Below are 22,102 nucleotides of genomic sequence, written 5' to 3'. Positions count from 1 at the left end.
AGCAGTACCTCCCAATGAATTCTTTTGTTCATATTTTACTAGGTCTTTTTTTTTTCCAGGAAAGTATTTTCTGTGCTCTGAATGAGAAACATATGATTAAAAAAAAGGCCAGTTGAGAAGATTACCCCAAAAAACAAACAAACAAACCAACCACAGGGATCAGAGTCATGTGATCAACATACAAGTACAATGTAGGATGTTAGTTAATCTACTGATATTCATATGCCATGACTTTCTCTTCAGGTACCTGGTTCTGCCTGTAGATGTATTCTGTGGTCTGCTACTTTTACAAGATGACTTTCCGGTCAAAGTCCCTTCCATGTAGTGTGAGGGTCAATACTTTTATAAATGTAATATTGTGACCCCCTCTAATCAAACTTTTACTCTTCCACAGTCAAAGACAGTGCAAATACCATAAACAATGACGATGAAAAGTACAGAAAGCCAATTAGGCACTCACAGGTTGTCTTTGATGCACCATTGCTGTACACACACAAAAAAACCCCAAATAAACAAACAAACAAGAAATGCAATGTCACAGCATCTTTGTGGATAAGCCATAAATACACCAATGTTCCATTCACACAAGCCTAAAATTACAGTAGCTCTTATTTAAAAAAAAAAAAAAAAAAAAATCAATGCGAACACCATTACCACCTTCTCCCATGTGGATGCAAAAGAATCATTATCTCTCAAAACACGCATCGTGACATGAACATCGATCCGGCTTGCTCTTTTTCTTTTCAAATTCTCGCCGTAGTTTTACCTGTGCGGTATGTGTGAATGACATATGAACATACCACTTGACATGTTTTTTAATCCCATTCTTCAACTTGCCATACTAGGTCTGCACACTGCAGGTCTGGACAGGGACCACATGCTTTGGTTATTGTTAAGGCATGTGCAGTCTGAAGATTCAATATGCGTCATTTGCAGATGAGTTATTTTTCTTTTTTTTTTTCTTCTTTTTTTTTTGGGGGGGGGGGGGGTGTAGCTTTGAGTGAATGGTTGCATTGAAATAGATATTTGCATTGCAATACAACAACCAATAACTCCTGTGTGTGAATGTGGCCTAAAGACAAAGGAGTACATAGGCGTTTTCACATTAGCCCGATAAAAATCCGAGCTCGAGATATTTTTCGCAATCGTAAATTAGCTCGCTATTTCATTTCCTATTCACATCAGCCCAAACATTATCAAATAGCGCGCTAGTTCGTATTAATTATCCTTCTATTTCGGAAATTTCCCGAGTTGGACTCAAGAAATTTTCTCAATCAATTAGCACACTTATATGTATTCACATTATCAAACAGCGCGATATTTCGTGATCGGGTTAATTTCCCAAGTCAGAAAATAGTGCGCTATTTCGAAACATCGGGCTGATGTGACAACGCCTAGTGACTGGGCAGCTACAGTGGAGAAAGTCCAACAACAGGAGGATGCAAGGAGCCCACTTTTTTGTGCCGTGTCGATTGTGCAAGAAATTTCACACACATACCTATGGGCAGGTAATAGAATGGGGCAAGCAGAGAGTCAGTTCACACACACACATTCACAGAGCTATTGTTTGGCTGTACCCTGAATTAATCACTCTGCAAGCAGCCAGTATAAACATTGACTCAACTTGTTGAGGAGTACATGCTCAAACATGTTGCACATGACATCTGGACGGAACAATTATTGTGAAACGACACACTGTTGGAATGTCATTTGAACTAGAAATCATTATAAAACACTCTCATATTTGCCGTCGATTCAGAGAAGTGGTCTCAAAATTTACCCTCATACTTCTGATGGTAAAAAGCTTCTGTTTACCAATCTTTTGAATCAAGCAGATGGCATAAAATCCCCTTTCTCCAGGGCATTACATTTCTTCAGTTTTAGTTGTTGTTTTTCATCCATCTCTTCAATCTTTTTTCTTTTATCAGTAGCTAACGTCCTAAAATAGAACAGCTGTACACTGATGTCACAACTGTATGCAAATCCTGTCCAGTCAACATTATGTGAAATGTGGGATTTGTAAAAGGTTCTCTCAATGACAAGAGTGAATAAATGACAAAGATAGAGGGGTGGGGGGGGGGGGGGGGGGGGGGAACGAGAGAGAGAAAAAGAGACAAAGTTGATAAAGAGAGCTGGCATGCAATGGTTCCTTTATTTACAACTTGTGACTGAGCACTATATATGGAGATCCGTTCTATTTGCCGATCATTGAGAAGGAATAGACCCTCGTAGCATAAGTCAGACTTCCTTGTCTGAAATGGTCATTGGGACCTCTCTGGAATAACACTGCTGTTGCTGGTCTTCAGCCTAGCTGCTTGTCCAAAAACAAAAATCTATTCTTTGAGAGGTTTCAGACCCTGAAAAAACCCGTATGTAAATCCAAATCAAAACACGGTCCAGTCCGTACAAATCGCACATTTATTATCCCAGAGTCTGAAAGCAAGCTTCAATCAAGTATCTCCCAAGCAATGTTCCCAAATCACACTTGGTGAATTATGGCTTGGAGGCATGTTTTGTTTTTCCGAAACAAGTGTAGAGCTAAACTCTGAGTGCACTTTAGGCAGTCTGAACAGTATCAGTTCTAATTCATTATTGAGGAGGACCATCTTAGCTTGACATTGTACGTACTTCTGCTATGGAGCTTGCCTAACTTGAATGGCATAAACATATCAAGAGCTGCATGTTTGAATGGCAGATTCTGCTGTTTGTGTCATTTTTTGTACGGAATGTCATTTGCAGTAGCAGCAGAAAACTTGTTTTACTATCTCATCACCATGTTAAACTGCAAACGTAAACATGTTAAACTGTAAATATGTTACAACTGATTGACAAATTGCCCTACATCGACGTAAACAAGCAATGAAATGATCAGTGTTTTTAGTAGTAGCCATGATAAAAGAAATAAATACGTTTCACAAAATAGACCTATACACAAGATCTTTTGTCAGCCTGAAACCAGTAACTATTACTGAAGGTCTCTGTCATATACAGACATGACATTATTACCTACAACATATTACAGTGTTTCTACTTCATAGGTTCACTGACATCATGAATCAGCTGACATGTGAGTACATGTACGTACATGTAATTTACATTGAGAGCTGTGTTTCAGTACGCATCCTCGTAGCGGAAAGACGAAGTGAAAAGAATTTAGCTGAACCACACAGTCTTTGATCAAGGCAGCTTTATCAAAGCATCTCAAGGCAACCACATCAAATATTTGACACAACATCCAAAATTGTTACAACGTCTGAATGATATTCTCATCGGTTATTTTTTTTAACTTAATTTCCTATTTTTGTATGTTACCGTCTTTTAAACACACACACACACATACCATAGCAAATCATCAGATTTCTCTATCCTTTGGATAAGAATGCATACATTTTATAGACAACAGGCTGAAGTTACTGCATACTAAACCATGTACTATGCTCTCTATTGTTATTTCGGCCGTGGCACACATAATTGTGGACTGCACATTCGACTGCACCACTTTAATTCAATTGAATCCCGTATAGTCCAGGCACTGATTCATTTAGTGTGTCTGACGTCGACTCAACCCCACACTAGGATCTTTCAAAGAAGACCCTAATCTGTCTTTTCCCATTGCAGCACATGGCTTTTGAGGCATCCCGCTCTAAACAGCCCCCCCCCCCCCCATCCCCCCTACCTCCCAATGTTCTTCCCAGGTCAGACTGGCCCTAATGCTTTTTACACTCCTCCCCTGCTGGCAGAACTTGCTGCTCCCTGTCTACTACTCAAATTAAGCCATCCCTCTTTTTCATCTCATCACTCTCTCCTCGTTCCAGTTGGGACATCGCTCTGGGGTTCAGGAGTCAACTAGAGCTCGGCTCAAAAGGGCTTTTTACACTTGCAAATTTTTGCTTAGTCTCGTACCAACGGTGGGGCTAAGGGGGGCCTTAGCCCCACCGTTAGTACCGGACTTTCCTTAGCCCACTTTCTGTTTACACTTGTTTTTGCCAAAGTGGGCTAGTCCCACCGATAATCCCGTACTATCTGGCCCTACAAAAAAGCAGGGACTGGACTAAGAAATACAAGTGTAAAAAGGTCAGTTTTCTCCTTAGCCCAGGACAAGAGCTTAGTACGGGATTTATTGGCGAGTGTAAAAAGCTGAAAAAATTGGTACAGGACTAACGATAGTCCTGGGTCAGAGAAAGTACGGGGTTAAGAAACACAAGTGTAAAAAGGGCTAAAGTGTATGCCAAGGTACAAAGTGGAAGCAGATGAAGATTGGAAATAGAAACATCCCAACAGGTGGTTACTCTTGTACTTCAGGATTTCATTTAAAACTAAATTGGTAGACAGTAACTATTACAGAATTACAGCTCTGGAAGAGACATACATTGTATTCTCTGAAGCTAGATGAAATAACTGACATGGTTTCTAATTAACTTTCTAAAAGATGCTCAAGACTTATTCATACATGATTAAAGGATCAAACAAAACTATAAGTTGCCTAGGAACTTTCTACCTTTTGACATACTTGCAAAGAAAAAAGTGTAAGCTCTGACAATAGTAACTAGCTTGTCCAAATCCCTACAAGCTACTTAAAATAAATGAAAGAGCCTAGCCAAGAGTTCATACGGCAAAGGATAGGGAAATAAGAAGGATTAGAAGATAAGGGTCATTCATTCACAATGTCGGCACATACCACAGTTCAACTAAATGCCAGGTTGACCAAAAAGTCTACACTAATGGGTACAAACTTAATACAATATGTATTTTATAACGTTTGGCTTGGTAACTTTGTAAGTTTTATTATTTGGGCCTGTTTTGTCATTGTTGTCTGAAAGTTTCTTAGAAGCCTATTCCTTGCTTAAGAAAGTCACACGGCTGGACAAATAAAGCTGCATTGATTTTTTACACGAAAAAAAAGAAGAAGAGCAAAACACTCATCTATTACTGTAGAAGTGAAATTTTTTACACGAGCAATATTTGTGCTTGGTTGGTTAAGATGACTTTTATGTGTTTTTAATTTTGCTGAATAATAACATATAGTACCAAGTAGTATTGTATATGTAACAACTACCAAAAAATAAATAAATAAATAAATGGATGCTTTAAGTTTTGTGCTAGATTAATGTTGCAAAAATATTCCACACTGTGAAAATTTTCTCTTTTACAGCATTTCAAAAGATCTGTGAAAAAAAAACCCTATCTTGATTTGTTAAATCGTTTACATTCTATCTGAAAGTAGACAAATGGCTCGACCTTTAAACAAATAACCCCCTTTTCTCATCACTACTGATAAAAAACAAACAAACAAACAGAGAAAAAAAAATAGAGTATACCATAGGCAACTTAATCAGAGCCTTCTAATGGCACATCTTATGGTATAAGACCAGGCACCAAACATACATGCACTTACTTGGGTTTACTTGGGTGTAGAGACGTAAAGTATCTACTTATGTGCCCCTCGTAACATATCTGTGTTCTGTTTGGTAAAATCAGCACTTAGACTAAAGAAATAACCTCCTTTGAGAAACCTCCCAAACGACACTAATATATAATATATATGGCGGATAGTTTTATTATGCTAGGGACATACGCCCTATTGATTGACAGCTTACATTACCTACAATGACAGGACTGTAGCTCTGATGCAGCCCCCACCAGCCAAAAAATCAGCACAGAAAAAAAAAAAAAAATCCAACTATACCCGTTGCCTCACTTCAAATCTATTCCGATTATTTATGCTTGACATATTTCAAGCAACCTATGAAAACAGCATACATTACATGATAAATGGTATATCCAATTAAAAATTTGCTTGGAAAACAAAAAAAAGTACCGTCTTGACGCATAAGCCTTGACACAAGGTGGCGCTGTTTTACTGTCAAAAGGTTTCATTCCTATGACTACAATGAGCCTTTCCAGATTCTATTTCAGAGTCATACAAAAGACAAAGAGGAATACAATTTTACGTAAAGAGTGTGCTGAAAAGTGCATAGTAACTATAATTCCTCAAAATCAAATGTTATGTGTGTTTGTTTGGTTGGCTTTTTTTTGGGGGGGGGGGGTTTACTTATCACTCAATACGTATCACTTCAATTCATAAAGCTCTGAGGTTTTTATGGGAGGATTAGTAATTTGCTTGAATCAGGCAGGTAAATTCTACAAAGAGAAGTCTCATGATTTCACTGAAGTTTTTGCATTTTGATATATCTAGCAACATGAAAATATCCCTCCCTGGGCACAAAAAGCATTTCCAAACCCAAAGTGGGATATATTTCACAGAATCGTCACCAAGACTACAATAATTATACCACTCTGGTTGTGGTCAAAGTGGAATTCCATGTACTTCATACAAAAAGATCACAATCCAGTTTGTTTTAGTTTGTACATGTAATTCAGTGTATCCGAATACAGTAGTTAGGTTCACATGCTGTTCCTAAACTTAAGTTTAGGTCAAAAACTTAACTCTTGATGATTAGCTTGTAGTTTAGCACCGTGTGGACGCACTTGAAACTTAGCAATCTTATAGTTTAGTCGATGAGCCACGAGACATCTTAGGGTTTACGCTCCATCCAAAAGCCATGGGGGGTCCCAACTTGTAGTTTCGCTCCGTGTAGACACAATAATCAACGAGCTTTGAGTTAGCATGACCTTCGCTTCTTGTTGGCTTCCGGGTCAACCTCCAGCTGCGCTATTTTGTATGGGCATAAGATCATAGTGAAGACTCTGCACTTCCGGTATAATCATAGAGCGGGATTCGCTCGTAAGTTGTATCTGAAAGTTTAGGTGCGCGTGTGGACCCGCGTCGTGAATTCACGAGTAGAGCTAATCATCGACAGTTAAAGGGACTGTACAGTACTGGTTGAGGTGAGGATTCCGCTTGTAATGTTTTGCGAGATATTCAGAAACCACTCTATGAAATGTTAAAGAGCATAAAATTCTAAGGGGAATCAAAAGTTTATTTGATGAAAATCAGTTTTGAAATGACTGAGATACCTAAAAATAAGGTAAAGCAATGAGATCCTAATAAAAGTCATGGCCTGTCAATTTTGTTAGGATCACTTTTTTGGATATCTCAGCCATTTCAAGACCAATCTTCATCAAATAAACGTTGAATCCTTTCAATGAAATTACATTCTCTTTTATATTTCATAAGGGGTTTCTCATTATCTCACCAAAAATGTTATAAACCTGACGTTAGGTCTCCACCAAAACTATACGATCCCTAAAGTTTTCGACCTAAACTTCACGTTTGGCAACTGCGTGTGAACGTAACTAATGATAGGATAAAAGAATGTACATTGGTGCAGGCTAACATGCTCTGCTGAGGTGAAACTATTAACCCATCAGCCCTGTCCCCCCACCCTGCTGCCCACTTCAAAAATCACAAAACAGCCAATGGCTATCCTGACATTCACTCATTCATGTGTGTGTGTGTGGCACAGAGCATGACAATGTACACATTTCTTTGACTGGTGCATATCATCATAAAAGTAGGACAAAACGCAGTTTAATGGTATTATACTATTCATTCTTGCAAAAGTTTGGGGAGGGGAGTATGAAGGAGCATTCATGATTCAAGCATGGCACTGCGTTTATTCACAACTGCTTTGGGTTGCTTACGTGCGTAGTCCACATTTTATATATTCTGTCTTCACCACCCATCATGTATTGTCAAAGTTTTTATTGTCTGAAACTGTTTTCATGCATTATCAACTGTAGCAAGCTACAATTAATGATGTCACAGGGTCAGAAACAGTCTTTGACTTTCCTTCAAACATACAAACGATTGAAGGAATAAAACAAAACAGAACAAAAAAGGCCAGATGAATTTGACAACCAACACTGTTTAAACAGGCACGTATCACATGAAAGCATTTCTTGTTATTGTCATGGCGATTATTCAGTGACATGATTGACAGATTGAGGCATTTATTGCATCCATCACAAAAAGGACTTGTGTCACATGACACAATATGGAGGAACAAGTCCTAAAAGGCTCTCTACGAAATAGATGTACACTACAAGGCAGTTTACATGTAGATCATCCACATCAGACAAAATCAAGGTGTGTCTTACAGAAAGAAATGAATGCATCAATTCTGAAAGAAAAGGATGCCAAATTCACCAAGGATGGCAAAAGCCTGGGGTGTGACGGCCATCTCTCGTTTGCACGGCTGGGAAATACTTCAAGCAAGCTCGTAGTACTTGCCAGTCTTGGGGTCAAAGTAGCAGTTGAGGCAGGGATCGTAGAGAAGGTCCAGCTCCTCTTCCCCGTCCGTCTCCCCTCCCGGCCCAACCCTGGCCTGGGACTCGCTGCTACTGGACTTATGTCTGCTCCCATCGCTCAGGAATCCTGCCATGCAGAACACACAGAGAGAAAGACAGGACTTGGTAACTATGGCACTGGTTAGAGAGAGGACGTACTGGATTTTGTCACTGCACCTTGAGCACATTAGTCAAGTGGAATTGGCGCATTATAAGTGCCCTGTATTATTAAGATTATTATCATTATCATTATCATCATGATCATCATGATCATCATCATCATCATTATTATCATTATTATTTCACCACAACTACCACTACTTCACAGGATTCCAATAATAACAATTGGTGTATTACAGCACATACAGAAATCATGATAGTTGCATTTCGTATATTCAGTATAAAGCAAACCGAAGTATGCATAATTTATAACACAAAATAAATGGACGACTACACAAATGAAAAAAATAAGATCATTAAAAGACTGGGGGGGGGGGGGGGCATGGGGTTGATGACCTTACAGGGAGGTTGGATGTCTCTGCAATATACACATTTATCAGTCTATTTCAAGCAGAAAACTCCCCGTCCCAACAAAAGCAAGCAAACAACAAACAAACATAAATTGGTTCAGTTCTTCACATGCATTTTACCTTTTACCACGAAAGGTACTGATGTTACAGCCTACTACATGGCTTGAAGTGGTAGGTGTGGGGATATTTCTTTCTGAGTAAGCACACAAGATTACCTTAAAAACATTTCCTCCCTCCACCCATAAACAACATTGGCATCACTCTTCAGTCTTGTGTACTAGCAGAGTGTGCTCAACAACTCACCAAATCCTATCACTAGTACATGTACATATGTAGTACGCATAATTTTTTCATGGGATGTTTCAGAGTATTTTCCGTGCTCTCAACCAGCCCCCACCCCCCACCTCACTACCACCACCAATTGACTGATGATCACTGTTTCAAAAAAAAAAAAATGAATATATATATATATATACACTGTATATATACATTGTAAGGGGCTAGTTTTGTTTTATGGAGTTGGGTCTCACATGACCATGATGCACAAATGTCAATGCATAGGTCGTTGGTTGAGAATGATAAGGGTATTGGGTTGCCACGAAGGCCATACGTACCAGGCACCTTACAGAAAGTTAACGCCCTTCTCATTCACAACCGACAAGGTGATCAGGAAGACTGTACACTTCTCTGAGAAAACAGTCATGGCACGACCTTCAATCAAGGTGGAAGTCTCTTGTATTGAAATGCACTTGCTATAGTGAAAGTATTCCTGTTTTAGCTTTTTATGTGTAATTCGAGGCACACATAATGTCAGCACTCTGTTGCTTATTTCCTGGAATACATCAAAGTCACCTTCAGTTTTGTTTTTCCCTAAACTTATTATTCCATTTCCAAGCATCACATCAGCATCTTCCAGAAAAGGCAACATTCAGGTACAAATAACTTGCTGGAAAAAGTGGTAGATTCCAATTTTTAAAGCTGCTTAACAGCGTCTGAGATTAACAAAACAAAAATATCCCTGAAGAGGTTTTGCTGCTCCTTTTAAAAATTCACACCAGAAAAAGAAAAGAAAAGAAAAACGTAAGAAAACATGTTCGCATGTTGAACTACGAAGATAAAAAACAATAAAATTGCAAGAACAAGATGACAATGCCACAGTCAGATTTTTGATGATGCTCGTTTCTTCAAGAAACAAACACCAATATACATCAATGTCATGTAATCAGCCCTACAGTGCATGTATAAAGTGGTGACACAACATTTGCTCCTGTGACAATTGCTTCGGTATTTAATATTTTCTCCAAGGACTTCGGGTTAGGGTTAAGGTTGTGATAAGGTTTTAGGTTAAAATTGATGTGAGGATTACGATTAGGGTTAGGGTTATGTTTGAGGGTAGAATTTGTGTATAGCATGTACATATTTCATGGGAGTAATTGACGCAGGAGCAAATGTCATGGAACCCGATAAAGGACATTTTGTGCATATTCTTGTAATATTAAAGCATTAGGCATCCACAAAACAAAGGGATGCATGGAAAGATGGAATGATTATCCATTCTGATTCACAACATCACTCAGCCAGTTGTCACAGGGCTAAAGCTTCACTATCTAACGGAAGTGAATGTTGAATGGAGACCACTGCCTGAATATTACCAGACTACAAAGTTTGAAGTACAACTGTAGTAAATGGTCCCCAAAGGAACAACTGGTGCATTAAATGCTCATTGTATGTTTTTGATGTATGCATGTATGCATCATGGATGTGATTCATGTAATTTAAGTACATTTATGTTTGTATATAATTTATGTACATTTATGTTTGTATATAATTTAAGTGCATACATGAATCTGTTCAGTTTCAGACATTATCAATGCTGTAAAAGTTGACATTTACGAGGTGTTGAAATTTTAGCACATTTTGCGCGACGAGAAAGTAGCGCCAAAATAAGAGTAAGCAAATATTTTTGCTTGCTATTATATTCCAATAATTAATGTCTTCATTTCACAGAATTAAAAACTTGCAAAACTCTTCTTACGCAGCCGAGCATGAAAAATAAGTGGTGCGAAAATATCCCCTTTTACAGTGGTCATTGTTACTGGCATTTGCAAAGCTTGTACAATGGAGATCATGATGTCACATTGTAATTCATATTTAACATAAGAAATACCAACTGTAGCAATTTAATTGCTTAATAATTCTAGCCTGCGTCAAAGCGGAAGGATTATAAAAGAGGTTTGTTCCTATGTGATAATCAAAGAGATTTTTCTCACTACTACCAGAGGGCGAAGTATACAATATCTACTGTCTGTAGTTACGTTCAGACGACAAGCCCTAACCTCCAGGTTAAGCTCTTGTCCCCTAACTTCGATGTGCGTCCACACGACGAAGCTTAACCTCGAGGTTAAACTCCTGCCCCTTTGAGTGTGTTGATTTTTGCGGCTCATGGTTAGAGCGCTAATCCTAAGATATCTCGTGGCTCTTAACATCGAGCTAACCTCGAGGTTAGCTAACTACGAGTGCATCTTCACGGTCCCTAACTATAAGCTTAACCTCGAGGTTAAGGCTTGTCGTCTGAACGTAACTTGTGATGGCATTTGGCTGCAAATGTTACCCTATTAGTGATGGCAGACCTCATTCTCTAGTATACATTTTCACAGTGGGCCTTTAAACTATTGAACTAGTTATTTTTTTAATGTGAGTATGCAGTCCTTACTTTGACTGCTCCTTGGTTGCTTGTATGCGAGCATTTTGTGTTAAGGGGTGAGCCTACTGCCTAGTGTCTCCCCTTGCACTCACAGAACATAATACTGTACAGGGCATATGAATAGCTTGCACTCTAGCACCTACTCACAGCTCTTTGGTGATAATTTATATAAATAATCCGAAAAAAAAATAACAACAACTATATCTTCTTTACCTGGTACGTCTTAAAAAAGCAAAACAAAAAAGTTAAGCAGGGTTGAAACAAAAAGTAAAAAAAAAATCTAGAAAAAAATGAAACTACCAAGTTAGAGTAGACAAACGGCTGCATACATTACCTTGTGCAATATACCCATATCCTTCTTTCATACTTTCTCAATATCTATCACCTAAGAGACAACATGGTCTTCTAGTGTTTTTCCCCCCTTTATTTATTGATATTCCACCTGCCCATAAGAACAACAATATTTGGGAAATGTGCAGAGTCCAGATTTTATCAGAAAGGCAACACAAGGAAATAACTTGAAGAGAATTGAAAGCTTTTGTATTACTTGGAGACTGTGCAAAGGATGCTAATTGGTAATGCTCAAGACGATTAATCCTGCTTTCATGGTACGGAGGATAAGGTTTGTGGCACTGACTCTTGATTAATAGTTTTGTGGTTTTTCATGGTAATGATAATTTTGTTCTCAATCCCACATTTTCTGTGCTTATGGTGACGTATGGATCCACAAATAACACCCTGATACAAGATTGTACTGTATACCCAAAATATTTCATGAGGTTTCTATTTTCCTGAATTTTGCAGGTCAGGTGCTATTTGCGAATTTAAAGACACGCAAAAATATTGACTCTGATCACGACATAAATGTGAGGTGCCAGCATACATTTCCCAATTCAGTACTGTACTCCACGATCGCGAATGTAACCACTTGCCAAAATCGTCAAGAAGTCCCCATTTGCGAAAATTTAGACTCGCTATTATGGCATAGGTCCTACATGTATGTATACAGTAAGTGCTTGTAGACATCCAACAATATTTCTCAGCAAAGGGGCAAAGGACATGACCCCTGCTTCCACTACAGAGTGGGTCTGGAGAGGTGATGAAGCAAGATGAATAAAGCTAACTGGAGAGACAGGGGAAACGCAATGGATGAGAGTGAGACCTCAGTCACACAGTGAATTCTAGGGTCATGACCTTTGACCCCAACACACTGACCCTTCAATTACATGACAGGCAGCGCCTTTGATCTCCTATTAAGGAAGGGGTAACTTGGCAATCAGATCTTTGAAAGCTGGCCGCACTCAAGGTCACTTCATCTCCCTCTCTTTCATTCAGACTTTGATAGAAAAATTGAATCAACCGTGTCCCTTTCTTACACTGAACTGGACAATCAAGAAACAAGGAAAAAATTTCTGAGAGTCGGGCAGCAGTGAGGTGTCAATTTAGCTAAAGCATTTGCCCAGCTCAAGATCTGAAGTTAGCACTGCAGACTTTATGATGGGTCATGGAGTAACACAGATCACAGACTATAGAATAGATAAAACAACAACAACAGAGCATCACATCCTGAATGTACAAGATATGATAGAGTGACAGAAATGATCATAATTCATGTCATAATTCTGCTTATTCGCAGAAATATCACTGGACATGCCACAGGAAATCCAATTGGGCTTTTTTAATTTTCACTGTGTTTGACAATGTATCCTGATCTACACTATCTTTCATGAAAAGAAGGAGGAGGAGGAGAAGGAGAGGGAGGAGGAAGAGCAGAAGAAGAAGAAATAGAAGAAACCATGTTGACTAAAGCCAGGCTGACACTTGCACGATTCTGTGGCACGCATTGGCACGACTCGAGTCGTGCCAGTGCGCAAACTAGTCGTAAACTGGCGTGAACTGTGCGTAGACCCGTCGTGACCTGCATGCCATGTCCGGACGAGAATTTTGAATTGTTCAAAATTTTGGTCACGACTTGCCACGACAAAATCGTGGCCAAAAGTCGTGCAAGTGTCAGCCTGGCTTTAGATACATACACATTTTTGTTATAGGCGGCATCCTATAATGAAAGGAGCAAATGACTTAGATGTGGAAATGAGAGGTGGTAAAGATTTTGGAAAGTTCCTGCAAGAAAAAATCTCTTCTGCATTATAGGAAAAAAATTTGAAATCTAGGGCAAAATAATGAAGGAGCGCTTCTGAAGCTGCAGGTCCGCTTGTTTCAGTGATTTCTCTTCCTATTTCATGACCAATCAGAAGAATTTAGCATCATCGCATCCACATGCATGCACTTCATCACTTCAAAACACTTGGGTTTACCTATCTGCACTCCCCATGTCAGCACTGGTGCCACCTGATTTTACCTTACAGCACATGCTTCCTGTATACATTGTACCTTTGAACCTCTGAAAGTTTGGACATTCACTACTCAAACTTATCAGTGATCAATTTTCTACTGATGGTCTTTGCTTCACAAATTCATCCTAATATTTGTCAAGACGTAACCAGAATTTTTCGTAATTACATGACTGCATCGTTGTTGATATAAATTTGATCTTGCCCAATGACTGTTATTGAATTTCACCCAAAAATCATCTAGTGATTTCATGATGTGTGGTCTTATGGCTTTTCATCTTGACCTTTGACTTTAACTATGAGTTGATGACATCATCACCTCAGCTGCTATGCCTGTGCATGTGGCTGCAACAAATATCACTGTTTGGTAGATCAATTCATTACAACAACTTCAAAATGATGTGCCATCATATTTTCACAATGCTGGTTTCATTATTCCTCTGCAGTATGGCAGACTAATTTGTGAGAGACTGCTGTACAAAATCAGGGAATGATAGGCCACATTCCAAGAAAATGCTATACAGGATGGACAATGCTAAAATAAAGAATGCGGTGGGGGGGGGGGGGGTTCCCCATTAGAGAAGTGAAAACGCTTTAGCTATTGCTGCAAAGGAATTGTATGGGGGAAAAAAAAAACTTATAATACATAAAAAACAACAAAATACTGATCACTGTTTTTAAAAAAAACAACAACAACAGAGAAGTACAGGTCTGGCTAAATGTGCCATGGGAACGGTGTGCCTGCTAAAGTCAGGGAAAGAAAACAGAAAAAGAAAGTTTCGGTGGACATGTGGTATAATATCAGTTTCAAAAACAGGGGTGCAGTCTTACGAGTTTGCCACCTGGTTTGGTTGTCATTCTTGATTTACCGGGATACCGGTGGATTACTTATCGCCACTCATCGCCACATTTTGTTGATACCATCCTACCTGTAATGGTTTGTGATGTGATAAGTGGATGGCTTCATGGGAACTAACGTCACGCTTTCAGCTGAAAACGATGTACAGCTTGATCAAAACAGGTGAATAAAACACATCTTCTTTCTCAATTCAGAACCCCCTTCACTGCCTAAACTACCCCCTCACAGACAAAAAAACAAAACAAAAAACAAAAAACACAGCACAAAACATATAATACATAATGGCAAAAAAATCTGGCTAAATATTCCCTGATGAAATTTCACTCACTTAAATCATTACAGAAACCGATTAAAGGGGAAGTCACTATTCTAAGAAGGCCAGTGACAGTTATCATCATAATAACATTGACTTTCCTGTTTTATCTCTACTCTTCTTTGGAAATCCGCATCCACTGAAACTTGCCATAAGAAACAAGTTATTGAAGATGGTGGAGTGCAGCAAACCATAGTGAGTGTGATTATATGGGTCCCCTATCAGCAAATACAACTGTACAACTCATTACTTATTCCATCCTCACAAGTATGAGGCTTAGCCATAGTTTTGTTAACCCCTTGACGACGGGCTGATTTTGCTACAACACGCATTTCCCATAGACACCTGCTCGAGTATACTTGGAACTCATCTTCAACGGGTTAATAACAGTATTCACTTGGGGAGCTGACTATGACACTCGGAGGAGTGAGTTCCTCATCATCATGCTACCCACAACCCAAACACATGAAATGCTGCAGCCATAAAGTAATGACGTGCTCCTGTCAATAGATGTGGTATATTTCGTGGTGGTTTGCTTTCTCTAGACATTTGATATTCATGACACTGGCAACTTTCAAAAATATTATCTCCTGTGACAAAAATGTGCATTATGTTATCTCCAAGGTGGGAAATCACTGTTCTCCTGAAAATGCTTATTTCTCATTTTGTCACCGTACTTCTTAATCACAAATTCAACCATGCATTACAGCATCTTGCACTATTTGTGAAATATACAGTACATATTATACAATAATTTAGAGAAAACGAAACACTGCACTAGCAAGATCACATGGAATATATCTTTAGAAAGTAAATTCCATCAATGGGGCCCTACCATTATTGCATACTTTGCATATCAAACCTCATGTTACACCTGTTAAACTTTCAGACAAACCTACGTATGTGCAGTCAGCTTACTCCTCTTACTACATATGCATACTTTTATCACTTTGATGATACCAACTAAATGAGAACCTCCCCTTGGCAAGAAATACTACAACAGCTTGCCCCTAGTGACTGTCTGTTAAAAGTATTAAACCAAAACTTTCCTCAACAGCAGACAGTCTGGGACCAATACAGAAATACGTTATTCGTATCTTTTGAGTTTGGCATAGGTACATTCTCTGATTACAGTCTTTGTATGAAAATAGTATCATATAACATTATTTTTGCAAATAAATGATAATGGTGCAGGCCTAGTCTGCATGAGTGAAGTTTACAGAAAAGATTTATTCCGATGTAAACACTTTACTCTTTCTATTCCAAGGTACATGAGTTTTACACTTCACTTTAATTTTCACTAAATCAATGAACAGGCGAGGAGGACTTTTTCAGCAAAATACCCCCCCCCCCCCCACGATTTAAAATAAAATATCACCATCTTGAAGGTATTTAAACAGAGCTCTCTGATAAAGCAGAACTACTGTTGCATAAGGATAGACATCTGAGTACTTAATTAGGTACTTGTTCAAACACAAATAAAATTGTTCCAAGCATGCACATTACAATCTTATTATGGCATTATAGAACAATCAAATAAACGTATGATTGCATGCCTTGTAATGTTTCATAAATGGTTTCTAATTATATCCATAAAAGATAAAAATCTGAATCTCCCATCTCAACCAAAACTATACCACCCCTTCAAGATCTGTGAGTTAGTTCAGTCGGTAGCGCGTCTGCTTCACAATCCTAAGGGCCCTGGTTCGAACCCGAGTCTGTCATGGACTGAGCAATGTTGTGTGTAATCCTACTGTCCCCTCTAGCAAGAGGCAAAACACTCTGTCCCTCAGATAGGACATAAAATGGAGGTCCCGTGTATGAGAGAGTCACAACTCATGCACGTACAAGATCCCACTTCATTCATTCATCGCAAAGAGCAGGGTGTTAAACCCGGTGAAGTGGTCCGGCCTCACACCCAACTGGACCCCATGGAAGACCAGCTTAGCTTAGCTGAATATGGGCTATCCAGCCATCTTCTCAGATGGAAATGAACAAACAAACAAACAAATAAACAAACAAACAAACAACAAACAAAGACTCTGCACTTCCATTGTAATCATCAAGTGGGGATCGCTCGTAAGTTGTAACTTAAAGTTTAGGTGCGCGTGTGAACCCATGTCGTGAATTCACGAGTGGAGCTAATAATCGACAGTTAAGTTTTCGACCTAAATTTCAAGTTTGGCAACTGTGTGTGAACGTAACCAGTGAATGCTCAACCTAGTCAAGACCAGCATTGGTAGGATTGGACTTTGGGCCCATTGGGAATAGGTGATACACTAGGCGTTTTCACATCAGCCTGATGTTTTGAAATAGCACGCTATTTTCTGACTTGGGAAATTAACCCAATCACGAAATAGCACGCTATTTGATAATGTGAATACAAATTAGCGCGCTAATTGATCAAGAAAATTTCTCGAGTCCAACTTGGGAAATTTCCGAAATAGCAGGATAATTAATGCGAACTAGCGCGCTATTTGATAATGTTCGGGTTGATGTGAATAGGAAATGAAATAGCACACTAATTTGCGATCGCGAAAAATATCTCGAGCTTGGATTTTTATCAGGCTGATGTGAAAACGCCTACTGAGAGGTAATCTACATCAACTGGCATTTAGGGCGCTTTGGTCTACAATTCAAATCTGACATTTTTCATATAATTGTTTATCATCTATTCACTGGAGTTTTGTATACATGTATCAACAGTCACTGTCCATTTCCTTTGAATCAACATGGAACCATTTTACAAAGCCGACAACTGTAGCTCTATGAAAGACTATTGTGAGTGCTTTGGTTAGGAGAAAAAAAATAGATTCATGCCACATAACCTTCATGGGAGACATAAGCTGTAAAACATTGATCTCTTTTTCTACATCACTCTGACAACATGCACACAATTCAACAGAACTAACTCCACCCATGGATCATTCTCCGGTCAATAAAGTCAATTACACTAAATACATGTTAATGTGATTCTACTAGGTAAAAAAGAAGCAAGGAAAAAATTTGGTGGGAGAAAACGGCGTTCTCATTTCCTCAAACTTCCAAGAAAACTGGCTCTGAGGAAATGGGCCAAAACAAACTACTAAAAAAATTGGAAATGGAGTATGGAAAAGTATGTTAATTTGGACAAACTCATCAAATTTATACAGTATACCCAGCACGCAGTGTAACTACCAATATGGATTTCAGTAACTCATTCACCACAGTCTTTATGACATAATCAAATCTATGTGTATAACAGTAGCAAAAATATGACCACCTATGATACTTTTGTGCCTTTTTTTGTTGTTTTTTTACAAGCAAAAAAAAAAAAAAAAAAAGAATGGTCCAGGAGCGGTATTTCTACGCACTCAAATGCTTGTGACCTGCCAGCTGCAAATACCATTCTTTGAATGTGTTTCTTCCACAACGTGACAGGTTTCCTCATTCTGAAGCAAACATGCCTTAAGATTACTCCTCACTAGACGTGGGAAATGAGAGAAATCTTTTTCCCTTTTTTTTTTTTTTTTGCCATTGGACCAGACAAACCCTTATAAATCTCAATCTCATTCATTACAAACAGACAGGCACGCACACACACACACACACACACACACACACACACACACACACACACACACATAACAAGTTTTATACTGAGCTCTTTGTACATCAGAAGCTCATATGAGCTCGCCACGCAGGAGTGACAATGAGTTAGTGTAAACCATATCATACAAAACAATAGAAGTTTCTAAGAAGCAATGCAAAAAGAAATTGACACATCAGAATTTGCATACTGTAAAAGTGGATATTTTCGCGCGACTAATTTTTCGCGCTTGGCCGGGTAAGAAGAGTTTCGCGTGTTTTTAATTCCGCGGAATCAAGACATCATGCATTATAGGAACATATGGCAAGCAAAAATATTTGCGTGCTTTTATTTTCGCGCTAGTTTCTGGTTACGCGAAATGCGCGAAAATTTCAACACCGCGAAAATTTCCACTTTTACAGTACATGAAATCTACACTGGTGCATATATCATCAAGTAATCTTTCCCACTCCCAGGGAAAAGCAAAGAGAAGTCCTTGTTGACTATACTTACAGACTGTACACTGTACATGACTGGAATCTTTAACCAAGGAGGTACTAGGCTTTGCCTAGTACCTCCTTGCTATAACTAATGCTCCTTGCCACTGACATAAATTATGATACCATACAACATGATCCATAGCAACAGATATATACAACAAAGGAATATTGCTTTTGCCGCTGGCAAATTAAATGCTCAATCTTGGTGGGGTATCGTTTTGCCAGAAGCACGGCTGTTTGGTTGAGACTGCCTAACGAGCATGGCAGATGACTACAAGTAAAAAATAATAATGATAACAAAAAAAAAGACTATTAGTCTCTGACAAAACAAGCTTGTCATCATGTTCGGATTGTGAGGGGAACATCAAAAGAGACGGTCCAGACACCTGTGATCCTAGTAAGACCATTTCATGCTGGCAGCATGATTGCTGACCTAGATTATCTAATCTTTAATCTTGCTGTTTTCACCATTAAGTCTTCTCTCTTGAATAACACACACTCTCTATCCATCTGGCCACCCATCTATCTTTCTATAGCTCTATGTTTCTTTCTAGTCATCTACACTTTTTCCGCGACCATTCTGCCGCGCAAATTTTTTTGACCGCACCGCTCGCTTACTTTTTGCTTCAAGTCTCGCACATCTTACGACACCATTTTCGCGAAACTCGGACATACCGTTACAACGCTGCACAACCTTTTATACATGCTTGTCAGATCGAAAAGGGCTCAAAAACATGATTTTGTGTACAAAGTCCATGCAAATAGAGTTTTCTGACCTTATTCATAAAGATATGATTATTTTCACTTTCAATGGCTGAAATCAATTAATTTTAGCATAACTATGCTTAAAGGACTGTACAGTACTGGCTGAGGTGGGGATTCATGTTTTGAACATTCCTAAGTGAGATAATAAGAAACATGAAAGAACATGTAATTTTAAGAAGGATTCAACGTTTATTTGATGAAAATTGGTTTTCAAATGGCTGATATATCAATATAAGCAATAATAAAAAAAGGCGACAGGCCACGCCTTTTATTAGGATCTCTTTGTTTCACCTTGTTTTGGGATATCTCAGCCATTTCAAAACCGATTTTCATCAAATAAACTTTTGATACCCCTTAAATTGCATGTTCTTTGACATCTCATAGAGTGGTTTCTGAATATCTCGCAAAACATTAAAAGCTAAATCCTCACCTCGACCAGAACTGTACACACCCTTTAAACTAGGTTCTGTAATAAATTTTGCGGAAAAAAGGTCGAAAAACAAAGAAATACATAAAAAATTCAGAAATTAATTTTGATACCAGATTTTTTCAAGTGCCTTGTTAGGAATACTACAAGGAATAATGTCACCAAAAATTAGGATGCCATTAGCTTTATTTCTGAATTAGATTAAAATTTATGATTTCACCCATATTAATCAATATAAATATAAGAAATTAAAAATTCATTTTTTCTTTTTAGTTTGGTAGATTACGCGGCAGGTAATGTACGTGCCAATTTTCAGGGCAATTGCGCAATCGAGGGCTGAGATCTAAGGGGGGGGGGGAGGCACTGGCCTGGTTCGGGTTAAAGGGAAATTCCAAGTGATTTTTATGTTTTCACATCATGTAGTACATAAATCAACAGCGCCATTTTAAGATTTGTGGAATTTATTGCGGTCCTTGATGGGAGAAACCAATACTCTGAAAAAGAAAATACACAGAACAACAATGATGACATGGGAGGCTCAGATATTTCTTAAATGTAGCAAAGTAATAATTCCATTACAATACAGCTTGCTGAAAAGTTCTCCTGTATAGAATTTATGCAAGCTTTCTTCATTTGTTCTGCTACCTTGAGCTCCACCTCCCATCCATGCACTAAATGGTGAAGCTACCATGCCATCATCCTTGTTCATTGCGATTTGTTATAGATTTTGAAAACATTTTCATTCCTCATCCCAATCAGTATGAATTCTGCAACTCTGTACCCAGTAACTAACCAATTTATAATCGTTCAAATGTAAAAGTCTAAAAATCATCTAGAGGTCTCCTTTAATTCTCTCCCTTTCTCTTCATTTTCACTTACTTGCATAGGATTTTCAGATTGCTTTCATTCTATCTTTCCATACATTCAGATCTATTGTGCATCTGTCTGTGACTACAGTATTCCAAGTATTAGGGAACAATAATAATACACATTTACATGTTTGTATACTGCATTGTTATTCCTGTCAACCTTTCAGAAGAAATGCATGATTTAAAGCGGAAGTCCACATGATTTTCATAATTTCACATCCTGTTGTACATAAAGGGACAGCTACCGATGTATGGATTTGTGGAATTTATTATTGTGTTGCTATTACTTTTTCGCGGCAAGAAATCTTTGAAAGTTGCCTCGAACATTCAATGCGTATAGGTGTAGACAAGAACTTTCATGTGCAATCTAATTTTGCGAATCTTGGCGCTCATGAAATTCGCGACATTGAAATGCACGCGAACATTCCTCCTTTTACAGTACTATGCCAAGTAAGGCTTCTACACTGAAACAACTTTGGACCCTCTGATGTATGCTACATGCAAGTGTGAATAGTGGCTAGACAAGCAATTTAAAGACGAACAGTCCTGGTGACACATATCTTGACAATCCCATTCTAGCCCTAGGGCTGTGCTTTGTCACAAATCACATGACCCCAGCGACCACATGCAGCCACCCTTGCATGATTCCTTCAGAACAACTGTTAATCTGCACCCAGCAAAATGCTGATTGATCTTTGGCAACATTAGCAGCAACAACAACAACAATACATAATGCCTGCATTCCTCGAGTTAAGGAAACAGATTTTGAAAATGTTGATGCTCACACGACAGGAAACCAACAGCATTTTCCTAGAAGTATGTACCTGCAAATGACTTCCATATAATGTAAACAACACATGTACTTCCATACGAGGAAAAAAAATGGTTTAACCATTTTTCGGTGCTACAGAAAATATCAAGCTAGAAAACAACCCCTCAAAATGGTCATAGTTTGTTACTAGCTTC

General features: G+C 38.5%; 1 protein-coding gene across 1 annotated transcript in view; it reads right to left on the bottom strand.

The window, feature by feature from the left end:
- Positions 1-8,171: 8,171 nt before the first annotated feature.
- The window catches only part of LOC139713274 (protein CFAP20DC-like), a 36,959-nt gene continuing 23,028 nt past the window's right edge, over positions 8,172-22,102 (bottom strand). Inside the window, exon 19 of the mRNA XM_071625019.1 lies at positions 8,172-8,338. Coding sequence (XP_071481120.1) covers positions 8,172-8,338 — 167 coding nt within the window. The remainder of the gene's footprint in view (positions 8,339-22,102) is intronic.

This window comes from Diadema antillarum, unplaced genomic scaffold (assembly GCF_040938485.1).
Source record: "Diadema antillarum isolate AM-2024a unplaced genomic scaffold, OU_Dant_1.0 seq00001937_RagTag, whole genome shotgun sequence".
In the NCBI taxonomy this organism is placed as follows: domain Eukaryota; kingdom Metazoa; phylum Echinodermata; class Echinoidea; order Diadematoida; family Diadematidae; genus Diadema; species Diadema antillarum.
This window is presented reverse-complemented; position numbering and strand designations above follow the sequence as displayed.